Source organism: Callithrix jacchus, chromosome X (genome assembly GCF_049354715.1).
Source record: "Callithrix jacchus isolate 240 chromosome X, calJac240_pri, whole genome shotgun sequence".
Lineage (NCBI taxonomy): Eukaryota > Metazoa > Chordata > Mammalia > Primates > Cebidae > Callithrix > Callithrix jacchus.
Genome location: NC_133524.1, coordinates 132,775,398 through 132,793,426, shown reverse-complemented (window position 1 = coordinate 132,793,426; position 18,029 = coordinate 132,775,398). Strand labels below are relative to the sequence as shown.

Genomic DNA, 18,029 nt, shown 5'->3' with positions numbered 1-18,029 from the left:
AAAGCAGCTCCAGGGATGTCTGGGAGCCAGTACAGCTGCAACTCAAGCTTGAACATGAGGCTTTATGCACAGCATGGGACTGTAACTCAGACTCACACTTAGGGCCCCTGAAGTTGTGCCAGATTGTGAATCAAAGAAAGATTACATTGTGATCAGTAGAGAATACAAGCAAGGCAAGAAAGAATCCAAAGAAACATTAATAGAATATTTTAGGAATTATCAAATAAAGTCAGTGTGCTGAAGTACTATAAAACTATCAGGACCTGCCGGGCGCAGTGGCTCACACCTATAATCCCAACACTTTGGGAGGTCGAGACGGGGGATTCCCTTGGGGTCAGGAGCTAGAGACCAGCCTGGCCAACATGGTGGAAAATGTCTCTACTAAAAAATACAAAAATTAGCAGGGCGTAGTGGTGGCAGCCTATAATTCAGCTACTTGGGAGGCTAAGGCAGGAGAACTGCTTGAACCCAGAAGGCAGAGGCTGCAATAAGCAAAGACTGCGCCTGCACTCCAGCCTAGACGACAGAGTCAGACTCTGCCTCAGAAAAATAAATAAATAAAAATAAAACTGTATGGACCAACTGCAAATGGAAAGAAACGCTTATAGATTCTGCTTAACTCAATCCCAGTCTCTGTTTATCACAAGCTGTCAACAACCCAGAGTAAAACAAAAAGAGTCATACTACTTAGCCTCAATCAGAAAATGAGTCACACAGCATCCCCCTTTCCTTACATATTACGTTTGTTAATTGAGGTTTTACCTCATTTAAAAAGACTCATTATTTTAAATAGCATTTAAAATTCATTACTTATTTTCTCCTGAATCATTCTGCTGTTAGACACACAAAAATAATTCAAAGATTTCCTTTAAGAACTTACCTTTCTAAGCATTTCATTATCTTGAACATTATTGAGTTCATGTGAACTAATCTCTCCTTTCAGCGTATACTCATAAAATTTTCCACTAACATTTACCAGTAAGGTAGTTGGACTTGACTGCACTTCACAGCTCAGGGTCACATTATTCACATCACTTGGAACGTGAATGCCATACCGAAGCACAAGGCCCACCAAAAGACCTGGAAAAAAAGAACAATGTAAGCTCTTCTTGCCAACAGAGATCATTTCTTTTGTATCCCATGCATAACTACAGGTAAGAGAAAATCTCTTACGGTAGGTAGTTCCCTGTAGCTCAGAACTGGTTTTCAGATGAAATGCAGTTATATTTTAAAGTATTACTAAATTCATACAACCAACAGCCCAATCTTCATATAATCCAGTGAAACAGGAGAGAAAAATATTCCCTAGGCAACAGCACAGATCCCTGCATTTCTAGATCAATATTTAAAGAAGTAATGAGGGAGGTAACAAAAGGAGAAAATATCTTCAAATCATCTGTAGACAGAATATGCTCCAAGGTGTCCCGACTCAGCAGTGCAATCATGTCAGAAATCTGTTTTCTGGCCGGGAGCAGTGGTTCACATCTGTAATCTTACCACTTTGGGAGGCCAAGACAGGCAGACTGCCTGAGAGCTCAGGAGTTCGAGACTAGCCTGAGCAACATGGCGAAACTCCGTCTCTACTAAAATACAAAAAATCAGCCAAGTGTGGTGGCAGGCGCCTGTAATCCCAGCTACTCAAGAGGCTGAGGTGAGAGAATTGCTTGAACCTGGTAGGCAGAGGTTGCAGTGGGCCGAGACCATGCCACTTCATTCCAGTCTGGGCAACAAAGGAAACTCTGTCTCAAAAAGAAAAAAAAGAAAGAAAGAAAAGAAAAGAAACGTGTTTTTCACATCCATCCATCAATTTACAAGACTTAATGCACTTCCAGGTTTATTCTCAAAGCACATGGCTGGCCAAATAACACATAGTTAACAAATTGAAAAGCCAATAATGTTTGTAGGTTGATTGGGTTATTCTAATTCTAGAAGTGAGATTTTAATTTTAAAATACCTGCTTTAAAATCAAAACGTGGATTAGAAGTCCTGAATCTGGCACTATGACATCAACAGATTGCTAAGATTTTACTTGGATCATCCTATTGACATTCAAATATGCACAATGTACTAGATGCCATAAAACTAATTTTTTTTTTTTCACAATGAAGTCTTGCTCTGTTACCGAGGCTGGAGTGCAGTGGCGTGATCTCGGCTCACTGCAACCTCTGCCTCCCGGGTTCAATCAATTCTCGTGGCTCAGCCTCGCAAGTAGCTGGAATTACAGACATGTACCACCACTATGCATGGCTAATTTTTGTATTTTTAGTAGAGACGGGGTTTTGCCATGTTGGCCAGACTGGTCTCGAACACCTGACCTTGCAATCCATCCACCTCGGCATGAGCTACCACGCCTGGCCCTATAAAACTACATTGATCGGGCCAGGCATGGTGGCTCATGCCTGTAATCCCAGCACTTTGGGAGCCCGAAGTGGGTGGATGACCAGAGGTCAGGTGTTCGAGACCAGCCTGGCCAACATGGCAAAACCCCGTCTCTACTAAAAATACAAAAATTAGCCAAGTGTGGTGGCGGGCACCTACAATCCCAGCTACTCTGGAGGCTGATGGGGAATCGCTTAAACTGGGAGGTGGAGGTTGCAGTGAGCCGAGAGTGCACCCTTGCACTTCAGCCTGGGTGACAAGAGTAAAACTCCATCTCAAAAAAAAAAAAATACTACATTGATCAACTGTAATTGTTTAATAATGGCTTTACTGATATCTAATTCAAACACCAAAAGTTTATCATTTTAAACTGTACAATTCAGTGGTCTTTAGTATATTCATGGAGTTGGATATATCTAATTCTAATTCTAGAACATTTTCATCTCTCCAAAAAGAAACCCCACACCTATTAGCAGTCACTCTCCATTCCCCCTCAACCCCAATCCCCAGTCCCTGGCAACCACTCATCTACTTTCTTTATTTATGGACCTGCCTTTTCTAGACATTTCATATAAATAAACTCCTATAATATATGGCCTGCTGTGTCTGATTTCTTTCACTTAGCATAACGTTTTCAAGGTTTATCTATGTTGTAGCATGGATTAGAACCTCCTTTATTTTTATGGCCAAACAATATTTCATTGCATGAACATACCTCAACTACAAATATAACCCAAACTTCTAGAACTTTCCTCAACTCCAAGATGCATAGTATACCACAACTAGCTACATTTCGCCTTTCTATTGCCTTTCTTTCTGACTAGCCAGCCATTTTTTTCATATGTAAATGAGTGAACTATGCTAGATAGGCCTCCAGGGTTCAGAGATGAAAACAACGTCCCTCCTTCAAGGAAAACTCGGTCCAGTTAGTGAAAACAGACTGAATAAGCAATCATAATGCAATATATACGTATACAAGGTATTATAAAAACAAAAGAGACACCTACCCAAGCCTGGGGGAGTAAGATATTAGGGAAGTCGTTCTGGAGACATCACCTGGGCAGGTAACCAACTAGAAGAAATGGGTCTATTCCAAGTAGGGGAATAGTAAGTACCACATATCCAGTCACAGATGGAGAGAACACAGCCCATCCAGGGAATCAAGTAGTTCAGTATGGCTGGCTTATAAAGTAACAAGAGTTGAGGTTTGAAAGATTGGCAGGAGTTGAATCATAAAAGATCTTATCTGTTGGGGAAGGGAGCTTTTAGTTTATCCGAAAAGTAAAATGAAATCATAGAAGGCAGAGGCTTCGTATCAGATTTCTACTTTAGAAAGACTGGCCTAGACTAGAGAGAGTCTAAAAGGCTAGATACAGGGCTATTGCAGGCATTCAGGCCATAAGAGTTTGGGTCTTAAACCTAAGAGAGAACTGAGAAGGGAGGAGAAGGATTTTTAGAAGGTATTATATTTTAGTAAGATTTAGTGACTGAGTAGAACAGACTATGAGGAAGGGAGGTGAAAGACTAAGAGAAGCCTTAGTTGATTTGGTAACCAGGTAAGTAAGTTGGCCTGAGCACCCAGGGGATAGCAAGGCTGTTCAATGAGGTAAGGAACACAGACAGATGAACAGATTTACAGGGAAAAAGGCTATGTTGTTTTGGACACGTTGAGTTGGATGTACTTGTGACACATGCATAGTTGAGTATGTGGTATCTGGAGCTAGAGCAGAAGGTCTCAACTGGAGATACACACTGTGCAGTCATAAGATGGTTGAAGTCAAACGTAGATGAGATCACCAGGGGAGCAAACAAAATGGGAAGAAAACTATGATATAGGTCTTGGGTTTGACCTATTAATAGCCAACATTAAAGGGCCGCTAGAGGAGAAGGAACTGATGAAGGAGTCTGAGAAGGAAAACCCACAGGAGTAGAAAAAAAAGAAACCAGTGGTGGCAAAGTCAGAAAGAAAGGGAAAAAAATTCACTGTTGAGGAGAAGGAAGTGATAAAAAAAAAAATCAAATACTACAGCAAAGTCAAGTAAGGCAGGCATTAGAAGTATCCACTGGATTTGGCAACAGGGAGTCCCTAGGTGACCTTGGTACGAGCAGTTTCAGTGGAGTAGCGGGGGTGGAAACCAGATCCAAATGAGAAATGATGAAGCAGAAACGAGGGGGTATAAGAGCAGTAGTTGGCAGCTGGGTGCGGTGGCTCACATCTGTAATCCTAGCACTTTGGGAGGCCGAGGCGGGTAGATCACTTGAGGTCAACAGTTTGAGACCAGACTGGCCAACGTAGTAAAACATCATCTCTAGTAAAAATACAAAAATTAGCCAGGCATGGCAGCGGGTACCTGTAATCTCAGCTACTCAGGAGACTAAGGCAGGAGAATTGCTTGAACCCAAGACGTGGTGGAGGTTGCAGTGAGCCGAGATTGTACCACTGCACTCCAGCCTGGGCAATAGAGCAAAAACTCAGTTTAAAAAAAAAAAAAAAAAAGAAGAGCAGTTGTTGCCCAGGAAGCAGGGAGGGAGCAGAGATGAGGGATCCTTCTAGTCAATTTATAGTCACATATATTTTCAGAGTAGTCATGATTAATTGATGAACAGTATAATGACACGAACTTTAAAAACATTTTAACAAAGGTTCAAATTTAAAATAAACAAAAGATACCCTTTGAAAACATCTCACCTCCAAAAAATAAAATTAAAAAGTGGCTGTTAGATAGCAACTGTGCCTGATAGGCATAACCCAGAAAAGCCTCTGCCTGTATGAGATAGAAGCAACTCTTTTTGGCCGGGCGTGGTGGCTCACGCTTGTAATTTCAGCACTTTGGGAGGCCAAGAGAGGTGGATCACAAGGTCAAGAGTTTGAGACCAGCCTGACCAACATGGTGAAACACTGTCTCTACTAAAAATACAAAGTTGCCAGGTGTGGTGGTGCATGCCTGTAATCCCAGCTACTGGGAAGGCTGAGGTAGGAGAATCACTTGAACCTGGGAAGCGGGGGTTGCGGTGAGCCGAGATCGCACCATTGCACTCCAGCTTGGGTAACAAGAGCGAAACTCGGTCTCAAAAAAAGAAAAAAAAAAAAAAGCAGCCTTTTTCTCTACGATTCCTCAAGAGCTAATTAAGAGGCTCAGTAAAGGCTGTCCTCTTATATTTACATGCAAAAAATCACAGACAAGCGCCTACAAATACTAATAATTGCAGCATAAATTCTTTCCATTTCCCCAATCCCAACTATGGCTCTTTTTTTTTTATGAGATGGAATCCTGCTTTGTCGCCAAGGCTGGTGTGCAGTGGTGTGATCTCGGCTCATAGCAACCTCCACCTCCCGAGTGCCCACTGGTTCTACTGTTTGCCAGACCCTATGCTGAAGTATCACTGGGTACCCTGAGGAGAGCTCAGCACTTGGGCAAATTTGAAACACATACTGCAAGGTTGGTAAAACCACAGCATGGAGAATAATTATTTAGGTTGGGAAAAAAAATCAAGATTCCTTTATTATGGCACCAGGCATCTGAAAAATTGGAATTTCTTTGAAAACAATGCACAGATCAAGTTAACGAGGGTTCTGTAAAAGGTCAAATCCTAGTCAGAGAGTTAAAGCAATTCTCAGTGAAAGGATACAAAAACAGTGCTTTGTTAAGAGGCTAAAGCAGAAACGTCTAGCCTCCTACATAGAGGGAGGCACAGAAAACATTTATATTATGAAATTTAAAATTACCACTAACAGGCAACAAAGAACACAGCCACAAAGAGTTATCTTTCACAAGACAGGGAAGTCCTCTACTCCACCTACACATTCCTGACCTTCCTGTGCTGAAAACTCTACCAGTAATAAGAAATTCAGCACCACCCAAGGCCCCACCAATGTGTGATTCTCCCAGTTGGCAATGACTGGTTTCCTTGTGGATTTCAGCTCATTATTCCAGCTGATCACACCTGAAGCCTCTAACAGTCAAAAATAAAGGAAGAACATCCCTAGGGCATTAAGTGTGACCAAAACTGATACAATTTCTAGAGATTAAGTTTAGTTTTGTGGAAGGTATGATGAGAAATAAGGCATGAGCCATAGTCACTAGATGGTAAGTGCTTTGTGGGCAGATACTGTGACTCAGACCTGTATTTCTCATCATATCCCATACATCATAGACGTCTAATCAATATTTATTGATGAATCACATTGGTTAAGCCTCGGACTCCAGATGCCTTCAGCTTAAGGCAAAACAATTATTTCTTCCATATTTTGCTTTTTACACAATCTGTAAGCACACTGTAGTGAGTGATCACTTTTCAGACTTAACTACCTCAACAGCTTTTACTAACGGTGACTCACTTTTAAGCTTCTTAAGAAAGCTAGCCCAATGAGCAAAACATGAGGGTGCTTTGAGATTGTGTATTTGTAACTGGAGCAACTGGTCTATATTACGATCTAGAAAGCGACCACTCTGGTAATTTAAACTTTTTACTCTTGTATCTCAGATAAAGGAAAAGCTTATTTTTAATAGCATTTTCCAGGATTTACGTAGTTAACCCAATATCACAGAAATAAGATCACCAGTAGGCTGAATCTTAAAGGTCTAGGCATTCCATTTTGACCCAGTCATGCTGAAAAATAAAGGTCTTAAAATGATAGATTAATAATAACACAGTAGCTATGATGTCATGAGAGCTGTAAGAAAAATGACAGACAGTAATAAGGCTTAGAAAACTTCAATTTCCAGCCAGGAGAGGTGGCTCCCACTTAAAATCCCAGCACTTTGGGAGGCCAAGATGGGAGGACAGCTTGAGCCCAAGAGCTGGAGACCAGCCTGGGAAACAATAGGAAGACCCCCTCATACCGTCTCCACAAAAATAAAAATAAAAAATTAGCCAGGTGTGATGGTGCATACCTGTAGTCACAGTTACTCATAAGGGTGAGGTGGGAGGATCTTGTAAGCCCAAAAGGTTGAGGCTGTAGAGAACTATGACCCCAACACTGCCCTCCAGCCTAGGCGAAAGAGCGACACTCCGTATCAAAAATAAAAAAAGGAAAAAGAAAACTTCAATTTTCAAGGTACTGAAAATAGTTTGACTCAATCCCAGCTATTCTTGAACTGGACTTGCGAGTTAAGTTAGGAGGCTGTTTGGTCCACAGCACCCACTGCCCACAATGAGAAAACAGGACAGGTTACAGAACGCCAAGTCAACTCCAGATTTGTCTCCCAGACGAACACTCTTGCACTTTACATTCCACAAGAGATACCCTTGTTTTTCCTTCAAAAAATGCTAACACCAAGATGCTCTATCACTTTTTATTAACTTAAGAAACCTCACAAAATGCAATCAGTAATGCTACTTTTCTACTGCAGTCCTAGAGTTAGACGAGGTTAATGATATCAGCTACCAAAGAGAAAATATTTTCAGGGCAATTCAAAGCCCCTATTTGATTCTTTTAAAAAGACTGTATCTGCCCCTTGACTTATGAGACTGAACAATTAAAAAAAGTTGTTCTGGGCCGGGCATGAGGCCAAGGCGGGCGAATGACCTGAGGTCAGGAGTTCAAGACGAGCCTGGCCAACAAGGTGAAACCCGTCTCTACTAAAAAGACAAAAATTAGCTGGGCACGGTGGTGAGCATCTGTAGTACCAGCTACTTGGGAGGCTGAGGCAGGAGAATCGCTTGAACCCAGGAGGTGGAGGTTGCAGTGAGCCGAGATTGCGGCACTGCACTCCAGCGTGGGCGACAGAGTAAGACCATGTCTCAGAAAAACAAGAGTTGTATGGGCCTAATCTGAGAAAATGCAGCTGTAACAGAATAATAATAATAATAGCATAGCTATCATTTCCTGGACATTTACTTAAGGGTCAGTTACTAGGCTAAAAACATTTCTTCCTCACAGTAATCCTACTATCATCATCCCCAACATATAGATGAGGGTAAAAGAGAGTAAGGGACTTGTCTAAGATCACACATACCTATGAGCAGAATGGGACGGGAAGCTAGGTCTGATTCTAAAGTAGGGGTTGGCCAAACTACAGCCCTTGGTCTGTTTTTGTATGGCCCAAGAGCTAAGAATAGTTTTTATGTTTGCAAAGATTTGTAAAAAGAAAAAAAATCAATGAAAAAAATGCAACAGAGACAGAGATCTATGTATCTACAAGGTCAACAATCATTACTACCTGGCCCTTCACAGAAAAAAAAAAAAAATTGCTGAACTCTGGTCTAAAGCCTTGTACCTTTAATTACCACATCATACTATCTTTCTCTATAAAACAGTTATCTGTGATCAGTTCATTACTTTATAATACTCATTTAGCATTTAACCAAATTTAAGATGCCATTATTTTCTTTACATGACCTGCCTATAGTTCCTTGAAAGCAAAGATCTTACACCTCTTTGTATTTTTTGAGCATAATACATAGATGGTTTATCAATAAATGTTTGTTGAGGATAGTAAATAAATCACACACTGTTATGCAGAAAATTTTACGGAAATGTATAGCTTATCTGGCCAATCTGGCTTAAGGTGCACTGCAAATCAAATGCAAAACACACGAAATATACAAACCATCTAATATGTCTAAAAACTAGGAATCTTCGCCAGCAGAGATACTTTACAAGCAGGCTCATACTTGTATTCTCTTACAAATGAAAAACAAGACGGAGTTCATGCATTTTCCTGAGGCACACAACTACCTTTCCTTGCTACCCTTGAGAGATGCACATTCCAGAAGTCTGGATTTACTGGGGGATGGGGGTTTGCATGGAGAAATGTCTTTTGTGCCAAAGCTTCATCTACCTATCTGCCAAGTCTGAAAGACAAACCTCGACAAACTCATCAGTTTAACTGTTTCAAATGAAGATAATCTTCACACATATACTGTACAGAAAGAACTGTGCGTCCGCCCTCATCATCTTCAGCACTCGTACAGTCAAATGAAGACAGTCGGCAATATGTACCTTCTTTTCTCCTCTTGAGGCCCCTTTTCTCACAGCTCAAAATGCGTCTGAGCCCACAGTTTGATTTACCCTTCTCACCTCGTCACCAAAACATAAATAAACCTCAGAAAGCAGACTGAATCACAAGGACCGAAGCTATTTATTCTACAATTGTCAATAACCTTATACCAACAGTAAGTCACCCATTCTGCATATGCGTGATGTTTGTGATCACTGTTTGTCTGAACCGTCCTGATCATCGTATAGTACACTACACTGCTGGAAGGATCTTAACTCTTCCTTGTCCTCACTTTTGTACGCCTGAATTGGAAGGGTCAACTATATGTATCCATATCAGATATTAGACGCATAGTACAATAAATGGGACGTCATTAAAAATGCCCTAAGCCTTCCGTAGCCCATTTCATGTTCGGGTTTTTTCCTGGACTCCACAGGAATAAGGTTTTCCTTTGCAACCTCGAAAGGACAGGGCGTAGCAGGAGCTAGGTGATGAGTAAAGGTCGACTCTGGCTCCAAAAGAACGCCAGATTCTGGGCAGCAGAGATACTACTGCAGCTTCAATGAACCTTAAACAAACTGACACCCCAGAGAAATGAATCCCAATGGTGTCTCCCCTCCCCCAGCCCCCAGCCCAATTCCAGACACCGCACCCACTCCTTTTCCATCCTCAGCCCCGGGTCCCGAGCTTGGTAGGCAGAGGAAGGGTGGGGATTGGGGGTGCGGAGGAAAAAGGGGGTGGGGTCGGAAGCGAAAAAGGTATGGGGAGGCAGAGAAAATGGGGCGCGAGGCTGAAGAGGAAAGGGGATGAGGCAGAGAAACGCGGGGTGGGGGGAAGGCAAGGCAGAAAATGGAAGGAATTAGAAGGGGAGCGGAACGCAGGCCGAGCAGGGCCAGGAGAGGAGGCGAAGCAGCCGGCAGGCAGAGAAAGGGGCAGCGCCAAGGGGCTGACAAGCGTTGAGGCACTTGCCATAAATCATAGCCAGGCCGGTTTCGTGCAGGAAGCGGGCCCGGCGGTGCTTGAAGAGCCAGATCGTGAGAATAGTGAGGGTGAGCAGCAGGATGAAGATGAGCAGGTTGGCACTGTCCTGCCGGTGGCTTTCCTCGGCTTGCTTCTCAGACACGATCTCCTCGTCCATGGCTCTCGCCGCTCCGCCGCCGCCGTCCGAAGCCCCTGCCCAGTCAAAGACGCCCACTGCGAGGAGCAACCAGAGGGGCCGCATAAGCCTGCGGGCTTGGGGACCGCCGGCGATGCCGCGGCGGAGGGGTGCCCGCCGCCAGCTGCGCGGAGCCATGTCTACCCCCGCCCCCCGCCCCTTCCTCACCGGCGGCCGCCCGCGGTCGGACCACTCCCCGAGGGCTCACGGGAAAGGGGCGGGGCCCGGGGGTAGCCGTCGGAGCGCGCGGCGCCGCCAACGCTCTTAAAGGGGCCGCGGCACCCGCAGCTCTCTATGCCGGGTTCCTTTGCCCCTCTGCCCCAGGTTACACGCACGCACAAGCGCTACCGGGGAATGAAAAGCCATCTAAACTAGCCCCCTGCCTTCTGCTAAAGAAACATCGGCTCAGTGTAATCAAGCAGAGGTCGACCGCACTGTCTACTTTGATCCTATTCTTAGAGCTCCCAGGGGAATCGATATTTCATAACCCATCTCAATATCGTCCCCCAGTGTCTCTTAACAGGATAAGTTGTCCCCTTGGGAGGGACCTCAATCTCCATCTCTGTAATTTAAATCGTATTCTTCTTGTATTAGCCTTATCGAAATAAAAAAAAAAAAACCTCACAGCACTGTAGCAGTTCATAAAACAAGCAACTCAAAGGTGTGTGGATTATGTGTTTGTCTGTGTAGTCGGTTTTCTGTACATGTAAACATCTGATATCTCTCACGCCAGGAATCTGTAAACAGATCGGTTTATGCTCAGATTTCCTGATGCTCGTAAACACTCTCTTCCTGAAGAAAATATCTTGGGTAGTGCGGTGGATTTGTCCTTCTCCTCTTGCTCCTTTTTAACTGCTGTTTTAAAGCTAAGGTCCCTAGCTCAGAAGTCACCTTTGACCCCTATCTCTCATCTCTCCTCCTTAGAATTCCTCAGAACAGTATTTTTTTTCTGTTCTCAGTCTGTCCAACCTCTCTCACCAGAATTTTCACACTTCTCACCTCCAAACTCGAGTTTTGTCTTTTGAGAACAGTGACTTCCTATTTTTTTCATATTTCTCAGATCGCTCCTTAGTTTGTGTGGGCTCTTTGTTTTCTCAAGACCTTGATTTCAATATGAATGAGCTACAAGTGTCAAGCCCTGGCCTACTGCCCTAACTGCAGGCCTCTACCTGTTGGATTCTGAGCATATTCTGTTGAGGCGCCTACCACCTCAAGACTAAAAATATTTTGAAATGGGCTTATTTGAAATGAGTTCCCCCTACAATTACAAATTTTTTCTCAAATTCTTCATACCATCAGTGGTACCACTATCAGTTCAATTCCTAGCATTCTGCCTGGAACTCGTGATTCTTAAATGTTTCCATTTCATGCCCATATAACCTCCTTGCTAAAACATGTAATACTCAGGCAGCACCAAGCTGCCCCTGTGTGTATTCACCTTCACTAACCAGCTCTCTAAACTCTCAGGATGATGAGCTAAACAAAGAAAGCACTCCAATGATGTCCAATTCCACTTTCTGTCCCTTTTAGGTCAGAAACTGCCCCAGATCAGAGCCAGTGACTGTATGTCCATTCTCTGCTATTAGTACTTGGGTCTGCCTGTGTCTCCCCAAGAAACATCATGGCTGCCTGGCAGCCACACTGCCCTGTCCACACAGGGCTGGGCTTTGTGAAAGCAAGAAATCTAGGTAAGGATTCTTCCCAGTCTCCCCATCATCCCCTCCCCAGAAGACCTAGTAAATGAGCTTACCTGCTTCTTCATGCCTAACTCTCATTCCAAGACTGTTTTGTCCTAACACAAACCCACTTTTCACTGAGTGTTTAGAACCTGAAAAAAAAAAAACAAAAAAAAAACGAAGCCACAGATTGCTTCCCAGACCAGGTTCAGCAAATGTCTTCAAGCACCAGACTCCGCTTCTGTTTGTGTGGCCCCAGTAACTTAGTATGCCCCTCAGCAACCTCTTTGTATTGGAGTTCCAGGAGGAGTCTTGAAATGGTAATGACTTCTACCAGGCAGCCAATCCCCCTGAGGCTTCTGCTCCCGAGAGAATGTACTTCTCTCTCCATCCAACACTGCTCTATACTTCTGACGTCTACACCCCAGTTTCTCCTCTTGCTACTGCCCTTTCTGTCCATCTTTGTCAGTGCACTCCCTGGAATGTTCTTCCTTGTAAACATACTACTCAACCCTCTCAGTCACTGAATGGATAGCCCCTCCATCTCCTCTCATTACCAGAATCCACGTCTCTCCCAGGACATCACATGTTCTGATGCTGTTGCAAATGGAGGCTGTCCGTGGTCATTTGGTCACAGCCCCACTGTCCTACACACAGATACACATGTATACACAACTCACACCCTGTATCAGGTGGCCTGAAGGAGTTGGCACTGTGCTCACATTGGTTCAAGCTCATTACCCCTCCATTGAACCTCTAACACCATCTCCTTCCCACACAGTCCTCTCTTAATGACTTCCTGGTCACTCCTATACATTCGCTGAGTACTTGGAAATCTGGTTCACAGGCTTCCTCTCTCCTCCCACCCCACTGCCCAGACTGACATCATCCCAAGTGACTTCACTGCTCTTACAGACAACTCACGGAGAATCCCAGCCTTGCTTCTTTTGTCACTGAGAAAGTCAAGGTATTCAGGGAAAATCGTACCCTGCTATCTACTTAAATATCCCATCAGTGCCCATCCTGTCTTTCTCCCCTGAGCCTCAGTGGAAAGAGGTGTTTCCTTCTCCCTTAAGAAGCTAATTGGCCAGGCATGGTGGCTTACGCCTATAATCTCAGCAGGTTGGGAGGCCAAGACGGGCGAATCACTTGAGCCCAGGAGTTCAAGACCAGCCTGGTCAACATGGTGAAACCCTGTCTCTACAAAAATCACAAAAATTCGCGAGCTACTCAGGAGGCTGAGGTGGGAGGAGGGTTTGAGCCCAGGAGGCAGAGATTGCAGTGAGCTGAGATCAGGCCAGCCTGGGTGACAGAGTGAGACCTTGTCTCAAAAAAAAGCGAATTGACCAAACTGTACTCTGCATGTCATCACTTCCTTTCCTCTTCGTCCAGGATCTACTCCAACAATCACCCCCCTGCCTCCACCATCTTCAGTGGCTCCTTCTCTATCATCTCTTTCTGCTCTCCGTGAACATTTTCAGGTCTCCTATGAGAAATAGCTTTCATCCACACCCTCTCCAGCTACTGCACTATCTCTCCTTTCCTCTTCAGAGATAAGCTTCTCAAAAGAGCTGTCTGCATTCTCTGGGCTCCCATCCCATAGTCCAGGGATTACAAAACACTAGACTATAATCTGAGGGCCAAATCCAGCCTGCTACCTGTTTTTGCATGTCTTGAAGCTAAGAATGTTTTTCACATGTTTTAAGGGCTGAGAAAAAACATTTAAAGAATATTTTGTGACACGTAAAAGTGATGTGAAATCCAAATTTCTATGTCCATCAATAATGGTTTATTGGACATGGCCATGTCCATTCCTTTACTTATTGTCTATGGCTGCTTTAGCACTACAAAGGGCAGAGTTGAGTAGTTGCAAAAGAGATTGTGGACTGCAAAGTCTACATATATACTATCTGGCCCTTTGCCAGAAAGATATGCTGACCTCCTCTTTAGTCTCTGCCAACCATTCCTCTACACTTTTATAAGAAGGGTGTTTCTGGAGCACAAATCCTCTAATCCTCCCCGCCTTGCTTTTGGTTCTATCTCCTTAGCCTGGCAGCCAATGCTCCTCCAGGCTGCTCTTCACCCTTCTATCCTGTTCTTCCTTCCCAAATATATTTTGCTTCAGCCATTCTGAACTCCTTCTAGTTCCTTGAAACGCTTCATGTGTTTCATGCCATTTATGTGCCTTTCCATGTGTTCCTTCTGCTTGGATAGTCCTCAGCTTTCTTCTCCTCATCAAACTAGCTTCTACTTGTCTGACAAAACTCAGATTACAGATCACCAAATTTTCCAGGATGCCCTCAGGCTGAGTTAGGAGCCTGATACGGTTTGGCTCTGTCCCCATCCAAATCTCATGTCAAATTGTAATCCTCCGGTGTCTGGGGAGGGGCCTGGTGGGAAGTCACTGGATCATGGGGGCAGTTTCCCTCATGCTGTTCTTGTGACAGTGAGTGAATTCTCAGGATATCTGATGGTTTAAGGCAGTTCCCCCCTTGCTCTTTGTTTCCTGCTGCCTAAGAAGACATGCCTTCCTTCCCCTTTGCCTTCTAACACAATTGCAAGTTTCCCAAGATCCCCCTCCCCAAGTCATGCTTCCTGTACATCCTGCAGAACTGTGAGTCAATTAAACCTCTTTCCTTCATCAATTACCCAGTCTCAGATAGTTCGTTATGGCAGTGTGAAAACAGACTAATATAGAGAACCTCTTCAGAAAGGGCTTCTAAGGCCCCCGGAAGATCTCTATCCTAGTAGTTCTCATGATGTATTGTCGTGTTTGATTGATGAGTCTGTCATTCAACAGGTCATGAGCACCTTGAGGGCAGGAGCTAGGCTTCATTTATTTCTTTACTGACAGCATCTAGCACAAGGCCTAAACAAAACAGGAACTTTATAAAACATATCTGTGCATCAATAAATATCTCTTAGCCCAAGCATGGTGGCTTGTACCTATAATCCCAGCACTTTAGGAGGCTGAGGCAGGAGGATTGCTTAAGGCCAGGAGTTTGAGACCAGCATGGGCAACAGTGAGAATTCATCTCTACAAAAATTTTTAAAATTAGTCAGGTATGGTGGTGTGCACCTGTGGTCTCAACTACTTGGGAGGCTGAGGTGGGAGGACTGCTTGAGCCCAAAAGTTCGAGGTTACATTGACCTATGATCATGCCACTGCACTCTGGCCTAGACAACAGAGTGAGACCTCGACTCTAAAAATAATTAATAAATACCCCTTAAATTTAATTAAGTACCAAAGAAATCTTCATGTCTGCAGATAATATTTAATTTCTCCAGATAGATTCAATTAAAGTTTAAACCGAAAAGAGAGCTTCAGTCAGTATAATACTTGATAATTGAACAGTATAGATAAGTTTAGTCAACACAGTCATTGGTTCATTGGAGGTGCTTGATAAACACTGAATTAAATAATTCATGTATTGGCAGGAGGCTGAGGCAGAAGAATCATTTGAACGGGGGAGGCCAAGGTGGCAGTGAGCCAAGATTGCACCACTGCACTGCAGCCTGGGCAACAGAGTGAGACTCTGTCTTTAAAAAAAAAAAACATATTGGGGAGAGGCTGAGAAACTAGAGTGAAGTCATATTGTGGAAGTTCTCTATGCCACAAAAATTTTAACTCATTAATTTCCCTGGTCAAAAACCTCCCCAATATTAATTTGGCAACAGAAAAGTGGGTGAATGAAATGTGGAGGCCAGGTGCAGTGGCTCACACCTGTAATCCCAGCACTTTGGGAGGCTGAGGTGGGCGGATCACTTGAGGTCAGGAGTTCAAGACCCAGCCTGGGCAACATGGTGAAACCCCAGCTCTACTAAAAATACAAAAATTAGCTAGGCATGGTGGCATGTGCCTGTAATTCCAGCTACTCAGGAAGCCAAGGCAGTAGAATTGCTTTAACCTGAGAAATAAAGGTTGTAGTGAGCCGAGATCATGCCACTTCACTCCAGCCTGGGTGACAGAGCAAGACTTCATTTCAAGAAAAAAAAAAAAAAAAAAAAAAGAAAAAGAAAAGAGGAGAGATAAGTACCAAGGAGGCCAGTTAGGAGGTTAGAAAGGTCATCTTGCTGAAAAGTAATAATGAGGTCTTAACTTAGCAGGTGCAGTAGGAATGCATATGGAAAGTTGGATGCAAGAACCAATGCAGAGGTAGGATTAACCTGCCTTGGAATTGATTGGGTGGGTGAGTGGAGAGTGCCTGAGGAAGAAGAACTGAGAGATGACTCCAAAGGCTTGAACCTGGATAACTGGAAAAGAGAGGGCTGTCAGTAGCATTAATGTGGGAGTCAGAAAGCAGAGCTCAATTGTGCACAGGTTGGATTTAAGGGACTGGTAGAATATCCAAGAACAGATGTCAACATAGGCACCTAGAAACTTGGCTCTGCAGTTCAGTAGTAAAGACTGGACCAGCAATGGATTTGTGAGCTATATGCATAATATCAAAGCTGTGGGAGTGCCAAAAAAGAGAAGGTGTAAAGAGACTTGGACCTAAGGCAGTAGTAGAGGAAATGCTTATATTCACGTGGAACAAAGAATAGGATGCTGAGGTTTTCACTGTTTTGTTACTAAAATACCAGTGGTTCCGTCTAGGTCTTGCTGATCGCTGCACACAAAACCAATCACTGAGACAATGAGTACTGCCAGGGAAGAAAGCTTTAGTTGGGTGCTGCAGCTGAGGAAATGGGAGCTCAGTCTGAAATCTATCTCCCTGACCAACTAAAACTAGGGGTTTACATAGCAGGGAAGAAATGCAATAATAGATAAGAAAACAAGAAGTAGGGAGGGGCAAGGAAGCAATCATGATGAATGAGGGGTCCCACATCTGATGTGGTAGTCTGGTGAATTTTAGTTCTTTGATGCTTTTTTTGAGAGGCCTGAAGTTTCTTTCCTGAGGAAGGAACTCAGATCAAACAAATATACATTTCAAGCTTTAAGACCAGAAGGGTCAATTTCTATGTTTATCAAAAATAATGGTCTATAGGATTATTGGATAAATTTCAGTTTATTTGCTGAACAGACCAACCCAATGTGCTCAAAAAGTCTATTTGAGTATTTTTTTCTTTCTTTGAGACAGAGTCTCACTCTGTCACCCAGGCTGGAGTGCAGCAGTGCAATCTTGGCTCATTGCAACCTCCACCTCCCAGGTTCAAGTGGTTCTCCTGCCTCAGCCTCCCAAGTAGTTGGGATTACAGGTGCCTGCCACCACGCCTGGCTAATTTTTTGTATTTTTTAGTAGAGATGTGTTTCGCCATATCAGCCAGGCTGGTGGTCTCAAACTCCTGACCTCAAGTAATCTGCCCACCTCAGCCTCTCAAAGTACTGGAATTATAGGTGTGAGCCACCGTGCCCAGGTAGGAAGGATATTTGAAATGAATAATTATATTAACCTCATACAAGTAAGCTAGGCTACTTCGTGCAGATGTGGTAATGAAACCCTAAAAGAGATATTAGTAGATCAGGAAATGGTTCAGAGAAGAGCAATAATCAAAGGGGAGAAGCAACTGATGTTTTAGGAAAGACTAAAAAGGTAAGGAGCTAGAATAATCAATAGCAACAACAACAATAGCTAACACTTATTTAGTGTTTACTATGTGTAATACTATTCTGATCACTTTATATGTATCATCTCACTCAATCCTGTTAGCAACCTAGGCAGGTTGTTAACACTGTTACCATCCTCACTTTACAGATGAGAAAACTGAGGTGCAGTGAAGTTACGTAGCTTCTCCAGTCTCTCAGAGGTAGAACAGGAAAAGTAAGGATTCAAACCCAATATGATTCCAGAGCATATGCTTATAACCACTGTAGTATAAATCATCCAGCAAATAAACAAATCTTAAAGATATGAATCATGGGCCTGGCGCAGT

The 18,029-nt window shown here is 43.5% G+C and overlaps 1 protein-coding gene across 2 annotated transcripts in view; it reads right to left on the bottom strand.

The window, feature by feature from the left end:
- The window catches only part of SLC9A6 (solute carrier family 9 member A6), a 61,663-nt gene extending 50,976 nt beyond the window's left edge, over window positions 1–10,687 (bottom strand). For both annotated transcript variants that reach the window (XM_035287797.3, XM_035287798.3), the window contains exons 1-2: window positions 10,293–10,687; window positions 881–1,080 (exon numbers count right to left, since the gene is read on the bottom strand). In XM_035287797.3, the coding sequence (XP_035143688.1) occupies window positions 881–1,080; window positions 10,293–10,617 (525 nt within the window). In that variant the 5' untranslated portion in view covers window positions 10,618–10,687. The remainder of the gene's footprint in view (window positions 1–880; window positions 1,081–10,292) is intronic.
- Between the last annotated feature and the right edge of the window lie 7,342 nt (window positions 10,688–18,029).